Source organism: Aythya fuligula, chromosome 3 (genome assembly GCF_009819795.1).
Source record: "Aythya fuligula isolate bAytFul2 chromosome 3, bAytFul2.pri, whole genome shotgun sequence".
NCBI classification, from domain to species: domain Eukaryota; kingdom Metazoa; phylum Chordata; class Aves; order Anseriformes; family Anatidae; genus Aythya; species Aythya fuligula.
Genome location: NC_045561.1, coordinates 42376626 through 42386823, shown reverse-complemented (window position 1 = coordinate 42386823; position 10198 = coordinate 42376626). Strand labels below are relative to the sequence as shown.

General features: G+C 37.9%; 1 protein-coding gene across 2 annotated transcripts in view; it reads left to right on the top strand.

Moving 5' to 3' along the window:
- Positions 1–3516: 3516 nt before the first annotated feature.
- Positions 3517–10198, top strand: part of NUP133 (nucleoporin 133) — a 29163-nt gene continuing 22481 nt past the window's right edge. Inside the window, exons 1-6 of one of the 2 annotated variants that reach the window (XM_032185215.1) lie at positions 3517–3703; positions 4695–4813; positions 5515–5618; positions 6657–6764; positions 8506–8637; positions 9771–9941. In XM_032185215.1, coding sequence (XP_032041106.1) covers positions 3519–3703; positions 4695–4813; positions 5515–5618; positions 6657–6764; positions 8506–8637; positions 9771–9941 — 819 coding nt within the window. In that variant the 5' untranslated portion in view covers positions 3517–3518. Of the gene's footprint in view, positions 3704–3733; positions 3754–4694; positions 4814–5514; positions 5619–6656; positions 6765–8505; positions 8638–9770; positions 9942–10198 lie in introns of those variants that run through there. The other variant, XM_032185216.1, reaches the window with a different exon arrangement.

Here is a 10198-nt window from a genome sequence, read left to right as displayed (position 1 = left end):
AGCATTATAAAGTAGGCTTCATGTTTCTAATTTAAGAACTCTAATGTGCCATTATAATGGCACTTTGTGAAAATACTAATGAGATCCTTGCAGTATAAAATGAAAATAAAATTAATTCCAGATAAAATTATGCCTTCTGATATAGTCTTATTAGAAGCAGATATTATATAGATATGATAAAGATATGCCAAAAATACCACTGACCAAACATTTAATTTCAGTGTTGACTAACAATAATTGCCTTGATACTGTATTTAGAGGAGCTTGAACTTTAATCTTTAATCTCTCTCCTTATGCAAGTGCAATGAGCCTTTTTGTTTGTGAGTTTAAACTGTGAGATTATGGGGAATTAATTGCAGCTGAACTGAATGAATGTTTTATGTCTGTTGATCATTAGTTGTTCGGGCAGGTGTTGCAGTCTACCGTAAAGTGAGAAAAGCTACAGAAAAGGTCTTGTTCAAAGAAAGGTGAATACTTGTTATAAGAGGTGCAGCGGATAGCAGACCTTATAATATTCCTTGGACCAAACCAAGATCTTATCAAGGTGAGAAAACTTTGCTAGACAAGTACAGATTATTATTTTACACACCTACAATGCATGTGGCACTGCCTATGTGTGCACGTGGTGTGCTGTATACCTCCCCAGCAGTGCCAGGCAGTGATGGATGTGGTTGCACTTTGAACTGTAGGAGCTCTGTTAGCTTAATAAGAAAATTTGATCCTTTTGTTGGAGGAAACGGAGACAACATTTAAAAAGGAGAGAGAAATGAATTAAAGCACTGTATTCTGCTTTTGTTCTAAGAGTTTAATGTTTTCCTGTCTAAGGTGGAAACCAGTGGTGCATCTCTAACAACCCTGCTGGGTGTTCTTTGTGAAGGACCATCACCCCATGCTGCTGCCTTGTGCAGCATGTTCCATAGGGCAAAAATGGACCACATGTCATAGAAAAGACTTAATGTGAGAGTATCTGACTGCATCAGAAAGCACTATAAAACAATCTCTATTACACTTTGTGACTGCATTTTTTTGTGATTGCCTCCTTCATGTTTTAGTAATGCTGTGTATCATAAAGGTAATGTGTAAAACATTTACTGCTTCATGCTATACTTCTGTTGCTGAAAAGATTAAATAGACCTTTCAGAAAATAAATTCCTCACCCAAAACTTGACATTTCAAACCTAACCTGTGCTATGTACAAAATACTATTTACTCTGAAGTCTTGTAAAAAAAAAAAAAAAAAAGAAAGAAAGAATATGTTGTTATAAAGTATTACACAACAGAAATATTTGATTGGCTAGTAAGCATTTGACATTAGGTCATGGTTCACCTAAAACAGGTAATGCAGAACTGAACTGCCCAACTTTCAAATTCCACATCAAGTCAAATCTTGAGAAGCAAGACTTTTGAGAGGGGGGGGGGGAAAAAAGTTCAGTGATCAGTAAACACTTGACATAAAAGCAGTGGATGAAACTAGCTCGAGGCTTTTCTAATTTTAAACTATCATTCTTCCTCTTCTCAAAAAGAACTTAATTTATCTAGATGTCAACAGCTGCTTACTGCTCTGATGCACAGATAGGAGACTGTTTTGCCAGACACCTTGACTTTTAAACTTGGTTGAGAAGCTCTCTTTAATGGGGCTGTAATTGCTACATTGAAATGTGCTGACACAGTTATATCATTGTGAAAAACCCCAGCTGTAATATGAATTGGCAAGGTGCTGTAAGCACTCTTCACTCCAATGTATGCAATCCATTTTAGTGATTTTAGCGCTATTGTTTTTTTATGGTTATCCTAACAAGTACAAAGAAGACAAAATAGTGAAAAGTGGTAGTGTTCTTTGGGGTTGTAGAAAAATGACTTGAAGAGGGTATAGGTCTACTCTTTATATGAAAAACAAACAAACCAAAAAACAACCTTGAAGCTCATGTTGCCAGCTGTTGCTATTTGTGTCCTAAATCTTGCCTCTTCTCTGCTCTCTGCTGTTTGTTTTGTTTAAGCTACTTAAGCTAAGTTAGTAGCAAGAGGTTCAGTGCCATGAATATGGTATTAACATGCTCAAAACACAGCTGTGTTGCTACTAGTATATTACAAAGGCCAGATGGTACTCAGAAATGCCTTTGATCACAGGTGAATACAATATAATAAGTCAAGCTCATCTGACATTTCCTGAATGAATTTCACGATTGGTAGTTTTTAAAGTGTTTTTGTAGCCTTGGAGGACATTACAAAAGACCACCTCACTTCTATGCTGCATGCATTGGTGTTCTGCCTTTGCCTAAACATATCTTCTCTGTATAGGAATGAAGATTCCCAGACATATAAAAAAATCTAATTACATTTACATGTACACAGAGATACGTAGTATAATGATTTTTCAGCATCTATCATTATTTTCTGTATTTAACATGATAACTATGGGCATAATCTCAAAGTCTTATTACTACTAATGTAGTTACTACTAAGACTTTTTCACCTTCGTCTTGGAGGCTAGAACTATTTCCTTTCATAACATTTTGCTACCCTGTCATGACTTTCAGGGCTCAAATACTGTTTCCAAGTGCTTTCAAAACTACCTTGCTAAATACATCAAACACCTTACTAATGGCTGTGTACTTTCTGTAACCAATTTATGAGAACGTTGTTCACAGCTGCTGCTAGCCTTTCAAACTAATTTTCTTTCTAAATAGGTAGGCAACTGTTTGCAGCTAGTCTACCTTGGCAATATTTTCCACGCAGTTTTTCAAGTAATCAACCAAAATAGAAGTGTAAAAAAATTAAAATTCTTATATATTTAAAAGTTGTGGCTCTAATATAAAGTCTATTTCCATTCTCCCAGTTCAAGTCCTCGCTTAATCAGGCTCTCTCCTGAAGATGGAGCCCCAAGACAGGGCTGTGCATCAAAAGGGACGCGAGTAAGGCACTGAGGAAGAGGGACGAGGCTTCAGGCAGCAAAGGGCTGCTGCTTGCACTGACTGCATCGCCTTAAATGTTTTAGAAAGGAGACGTAGAAGGGAGTTATCGGTTTTTAAAACAATCTGAATGTTACTGTTCGCGGATGTTGGGAACTGTGGGTGGCAGCTTGAATTTTATTTATTTATTTTTTTTTCCACATCTGTGTGTACATTTTGTTTTTGCTTTGTGGGTTTTCCTCACCAAAATTCGCACGGAGCATTCTTTCTTTGGGGGTACTTTTTAATGAGAAAACTGGGCGAGCGCAGGTGATTTTAACGAACGGGCGACTACAGGAACACGCAAATTCCACCCGAAAGCACCAAAACAGCGCTTTGCAGGGATCTTTCAACGACACATGACAAAACCAGCAGCACCCTTTACGTTTCAGCACCCATCCGCCCGCCCCAGGGCTCCACCGTGAGGCGACCGCCTCAGCGAGCGGTTGCCGCGGGGTCTCCCCGCCCTCCGCGCAGGGCCCGGCCGCGCTCGGCAGTGACGCGAGTCGGCGGCGCCGGGCAGGCTGAGGCGGGCTCCCCGCGGCCGGTGCTGCCGCTGTCCCCTCAGCCATGTTCCCCTCGGCTCCCGCTTCCCCGCGGACCCCGGTCGGGCAGGCCCGCAGGAACCTCGGCAGCGCCGCCCCCAGCCCCCTGTCCCGGGCTGGCGGCAGGAAGGGCCTGGCCGTGGCGGCCGCCGCCGTCTCCCCCGGGCTCTTCTCCCCGGTGGCGCGGAGGAGCGGCTCCATCTCCGCGCGGTGAGGCGTCGGTCCTGCGGCTGGCGGTCCCCAGGGACCTCTTGCGAGATGTTCTCTAGGCTCTGAGCATCCCTAAACCTTTTATTTATTTATTATTTTTATTTTTTTTAGTCCACGATACGCTTTTGGGGTGTGTGCGCTAGGGCACCATCGTACTTGTGAAGCTGTCGTGCTGTGTGGATTCGTTACGCTATTTTCTGTTCTACTTTTTAGCCTTTTTTAATAGCTCAGCCTGTTTTTTTTATACTGTTTGGCCGTCCGAGGTCATACAGCCCTGTCAGCCAGCTGTCACTCTGGTACTTGGCTCCTCATGGTTGTACTGAAGAACTTGGGCATCAGCACAGGTCCTATAGGACGGGATCTTTCTTAAAGTGTATACGTTAGCCTCTGTGTTATTTGTTTTTATTTCTTTGATAAAGACTATTAACACTTCCTCCTTTTTTAAAGCTTGATTTTCTGAGAAATATTTGATAAAGGATCTTTTTGAGAGATTGGGAGAAATCTAAGTGCTTAGTAACGTCTCAGTTGTGTTGATTGATTTTTTTTTTCTTCCCAAAAAATCCTATGGAATCGTTAGGCATGACTTTCCTGTATGAAAATAACAAAAAAAGCATGCAGGTTACTAATGTATAGTACTCATTTACTCTACTATAGAAGCTGTAAGACTTTATTGGCCTGTAGTTTCTTAAATACTTCTTTGTAGGCTGTTTGATATCATCAGTTCTCATAGTACCAGACTCTGACTGAAACTTGTTATAGCTGAGCAATTTTCTGGTTCTTTTATAGTTTAAAGTTAAATGATGCAAGTTCAATATGTTTGAAATATCTCATATTAGGGAGTTCCTCAGCTATGTCTGTGGTATAGGACGAACAAGAACCTATGCATGTAAAACAAAACAAAAACATTCAAAGCTTACGCGTTTAAAGCAAATGTTGAAACTCCGGGAGAAAGAATGGAAAACTAATCACAGCTTTTGTTTTGTTTTTTAAGAGCAACTCCCACCAGAGTTATACAGCATCCCTCAGCAAGCGACACTATTAACTATGATGTTAAGGCTTTTGGATCTTCTCTGCCTGTTAAGGTGATGGAAGCCCTGAAGAAGGCTGATGGTAAGAATTGATTTTATCTGTTATTTCCCTCACAAGAGTTGACAGGTGGGGGAAAAGTTAATGTGGTGATGATGGTATTTAAAAGTTGTCTTTGCAGTGTAAAATGCGTGAGTCTTGGTTAGAATTCAGCAAGCTTGTTTGGAGTCTTGTTTCCTGGACTGGATGCTCTAATTTTATTTTTTTAGTCCATGTACTCTAAGCCATTAAATGAATACATAGTTTAATTTAACCTCAGCTCACGTTTTTTCAGCAGGTAGAAAATAAAGAAACAGAAGTGGTGGTTTTATTGTTTTTAATGGTGGTTTTATTCTCACTTCTAAAAGCCCCGGTAATACAAACTGTTCCCTGAGTTAAAGAAATTACTTGCTTTGTTTCTCTAATAGAGATAATAGGAACCAAAAAAGTGTAACTTTGTAATGGATTTGTAAGTTCATCAGTTTCTAAGGTATGAATTATCTGCTGTAAATTGATGGAAATGAAAAGCTGCTAGGATTGTCTTGCTTTTCACTCTCAAATGTTGAGGGTTTGTCAAATGGATTTTAAACTATATCTAGTAATTTGGTCCTTTGGATATGTAGAACTTGTGATGCAGAATTTAATTTCAGTACAAAAGATACTTCTTCTTTGCATATGAGAAAGAAGGCTAGTTGGTTTTCAGGTTATTCCTGCAGTGTCTTAAAGTATTAATCCTTTTTATGTAGCCGATGACCAGCTGAGCGTTCAAGTGGATGAAAGTGGATGGGCCTGGCTGGTCCATAGAGAGAAGCTGATCATTTGGAAGATTGGTCAGTCTCCGGTTGCAAAGGTAAATGAAAGATCAGGATGGAGGCATTGCTGTGTTTTATGCTAGTTGAACAAGTTACCCAGTTGTGCTGTTTTTAAATCCAGGGTTTCCTTATAACTTAAAGTTTGCCCATTTTCTACCAAAAGCAGCATTTCGTACGAGGTCATGGTAACAACAGTAATTAAAGTTTTGGAGGGAGCTTGGCAGTTTTAGATTTCTTTCTTCATTTTAATTGTCACCTTAACAGCAAGGTTTAATCTTTGCATCTTAATAGGTTTCCTTTTTTTTTTAAATGTTAGATAGCCTTAATAAAGTTCATTCCAGTAGTTAGAAACTAGTCGATATGTTACAGACTGGATTAGATAATTCTGTGAGTGACTTTCAACTGACTTTTAGCGGCACTGAACACATTTCATTTAGTTTTATGCCAATAAAAATGTTTTTCTGCAGAAAAGTTTTTCTAATAGCAACATATCAGTGCATGTAGAAAGTGTAGTCAGAGGAACTCTGTAGTTGAAAAATCAGTACCTTCCAATTAATGAAAAGCTTATTAATTATACAGATTCTGCACTGAGGCTATGGAAGTGCAGAAGTGTCAGGAATGTGCATTCTGGTACTTCTGGAGGTTTTTGAAGGGATCATATATTTTCTGATTGATTCACCTTGTTTTGGGGGAGAGTAATGTTTCTCCTTCCCCCCAGTCTCTGTGAATACCTAGTGAGCTTTTTCAACCACTTTCAGTTTAATTTTATTTTGCTGTTAGTATATTATCTTAAGGAATGTCCAAGAAATTGCAGAGAAATAATTCAAAATGGTAGTATTTTCAGAAACAGAAATAACAAAAGGAAAGCAATTATGTTTGAAAAATATTTAAATAAGTGTGTTTTAGCTGTTTGATTGTTGTGACAAACATGCTGAAAATCTCTTTTCTTTTTTTTCCACTTTATACAGTGTTCAAGCTAGTTTAATACTGCCGTGTCACAAAGTCTCTAGAATTTTTGACACTGCTCAATGAGTTCTTGCATGTCTCATCTTTATAATCGCATCTCTTTCTTACAGTTATCTCTGTGTAAGGAACTGCAGCTGCCACCCAGTGATTTCCAGTGGAGTTCCAGTTTAGCAGCTATATCTTGTCACAGTTCCTCAGGCGAAGCGCCTTCCCTGCAGGTGATCAACTTCAAAAGTTTGGGGTTAAAAATGCTTTTGGACTAACTTTGAATATATTTTATTTTATCAAGTATTTATTTGCAAATTGTGCGCTTGGTATTGTAATATATATTCCAAATGTCAGGGTTGTTAATATGCTTGAAATATAATCCTGCTAGTCTTTTCAATTTCTGCCATCTATCTGTTATAGGATCAGATTGAATTAAGAGTTTTCGTGTGGATTACTTAGCATGCTTTCTTAACAAACTAAGTCAGCTAAGAAGTATTGTGTTTAACTGACACTAGCGCTTTCAAATATTCAGTCTAAGCAAGAGTGATTTAAATGCATGCTGGCTGAAAAAGTTGTTCAGCTCTCTTTTAATTCTGGGTACGTGTGGCTGAAAAGCAAAAACCAGCATCCTCCCTTTATCTAATCTTCATAATGAAGCTGACATTGGAAGGGCAGATGGCTTATGTTTTGACTGATGATTTTGCTACATACATTTTCTTACCACAAAGTGTGAGAGGATAAGGTTTGATGATCAGCTGAGTTTTGTGAAAGTGTGCCAAGTGTGTTTGTCACAATCACTTACGGGAAGAAGAAGAAGAAAAAAAAAAAAAAGAAACCTTTCATTTTCAGCTTGGGCATAGTTTAGAGTTCATGCATACAGTGCCGTAATAGAACCGGATAAACAGTTGTCCTTGGAAGGAAGAAGCTGTGCAAAAATATGTACTGGGAACTTTTCTTCTTACTTGTCATTATGTTACACTTCCAAATGATGAAAGCTATCTTTCTTTCTTGTGATTAACTCATAGCTCATAGTGTCCTATGACTTTTTCAGACACAAAGAAGTTTCAGGAGAAACAATACATCTTAACAATGATTTTATTTTTTTTCTTTTTAATTTCATCTTTCTTTAGTTTGGAGCTATGTGTGGATACTATGACTTCATAGTCATAGAAATATGCTAGGAAATATTTAAGTAAATTGAAAATTATTAAGTAATAGGCAGGAGTCACCAAGGGCAATGCGTTATGTAGGTTTTTTTTATTGTTCTCATGTTGATTAGCCAACCATTCTCCTTTGTGCACATCTGTGTCTAGTTAAAAATCATCTAGAAATCTCACAGAGCTCAATGACAGCTCTCAGGTACTGTTCTTCTGTTCTGTGATTTTCAGCAACCAGTTGCTTAGGTACAGTGCAAAAGATTTCTGTGTGAATCTTTAATTGAGCACAGTCTCTTGCATTGTGCTTTGAATTTGGTATCTGAGTGATTTTTGGAGTTAGAAGCCCTAATGGAGGTACACAGTGGGCTTAACATCTTTTTGAACAAAAGAACAACTGCGTGACTTAATTCTTCTGTTAATGACTGTAGAGCAATTTCTTTCTTAAATTGTAGTCTGTTTTTTAAGTCTTTCATAGTAGCTTGTAACTCTTGGCATCTGGAACTATCCAGACTTCTTCTTCCAACTGTAAATTTGGTTTGATTTTCAGTAGCAGACCCTGAATTATCAGGAACTAGAACCCATAACAAAGTATTGTTAGCAAAATAAGCAAATATAACGTTCCCTGCATGTGCTAGGTTATGCTGCAGAATCATTTTTGCTGTTCAGTTCTCTGCTTGTCAATGAGCATACATATTTATTACTTATTTGTGTGTTAAAAATCATGTTATCTTTATGTAAAATAACATTTAGTTAAAGCTATGGTGTGATTATTTTTTTATTTTGCATGTTCTGATAAGTATTTTCTCCCTTCAAGTCTCTGGCAATCATGGTTGCTACCAGCGAAGGTTCTGTGCGCTACTGGCCCAACGTTGCACATGAAGGTTCCTATACGGAGACATTCACAGACTTTGGAGGCTCCCTGTGCAGTTTCCTAACAGCAGTGAAGGTACAGTGCAATGTGATTTATGAAATAATACTGCTTTACTTCCTAACCTAAACATCAAAGATCAAATGTTCCTTGTTTTCAGCACTAAATCTCCAATGAATGTCACAAAGAAAGCCATCAGATGCTCTGAGGAGGAGTTTCAGAGATTGTTGGTGATATTAAGTGGCAGAGATGAGTGGCAGTCATAGATTTCTGTTGGAGAGGTTGTGGGGTTATGAAAGTCAGAGAGGCATGCAGGACTGAACCACGGGGTTATCAAGCCTGGTCTCAGCTTGTGATACCCCTCTCTATCAGAAAAAAAGAGGGGACTGCTTCATCTGAACTCACAGTCTACGTACTCAGTGTCTTTTGGTAAAGCTCACTAGTGGCTGCATTCAAGAGATTTTAGTAGGGAAGTAAAGAAAAGCTGTACTGTGAATTCCATTTTCTGCTGGTGATGTGTTTAAATGGGGAAGAAACTCTCCAAATAGAATATATTCCCGAAAAAAAACAGCAAATGTTACACTATTTGGTATCTTAAAAACTAATTATTCCTAATTATATTGTTTCATGACCTTTTCAACAAGGCAGCATAATGTTCAGTGTTTATATCCTATATTATAAATATTTTAGGGCATCAACACATCATAAACATTTGTAAACCTAATCATAAGCCAGTGATCTTATTGGTGAGTTTGTTGAGAGTTTCAAGGGGTTAAGAAATACTAATTGGTATCTACCCTCTTAGAACTGAGTTGTGCCCAGTTTTCAGGTATCAAGTTGAGGAAAGCAAAGACATCACATTGATGTCAATGTTAAAACTATGAGAATTTAGAGCTAGAGGAACATGGTTTTCAGAGCAGAACCATTTTATTAATAAATGATGATTTAAAAACTCCATCATTACATATATGACATATAATTAGTCATTCTGTTCCTAAACAAATCAAACATTTAGCATAACTTATATGGTATGATTATGAAAAATTAGTCTGTCCTTTTATTCTGTGAACATTTCTTGTAGAGGTAAGCAGTCTGTTCTTTCAGCAACCTCCAGGCCATTATCATTTTAACAAAGAATTTTATGTGACTATAAGATGGCTTCAGGAACGTGCTTTTAATTTCTTAACGTAATTGCTTTTTCTTTTTGTTAGGGAGGAAGCTTTATTTTATCATCTTCTAGAGGCCAGCTAGTTCGATTGATTCCAGATAGTTCTGGCAAGATTCATCAGCATGCCCTGCCACAAGGTCAGGGCATGTTTTCTGGAATTGGACGAAAGGTTTCTTCTCTTCTGGGAATATTGTCACCTGGAAATGATGCTGTGGTAAGCTTGAAAAAGCTCAGATAGTAATCTACTTTAATTTCTGTAATTTCTGGTCTCAGCCTTCTGGAAAGGAAAAAGAAAATTCTGTGTAAGGATGTATGATAACAAAACAAATACAGGCCTCTTAACTGATTTATGTTATTTATATTTTCTGGAAATTAAAAAGGCAGGCAAAAACTGACTAAGTATGTATATTATGTAATGGAGAACACTGACTTGTTCTTTAGATCTGAATAAAAGTAGGCTTTAAAGTAGTA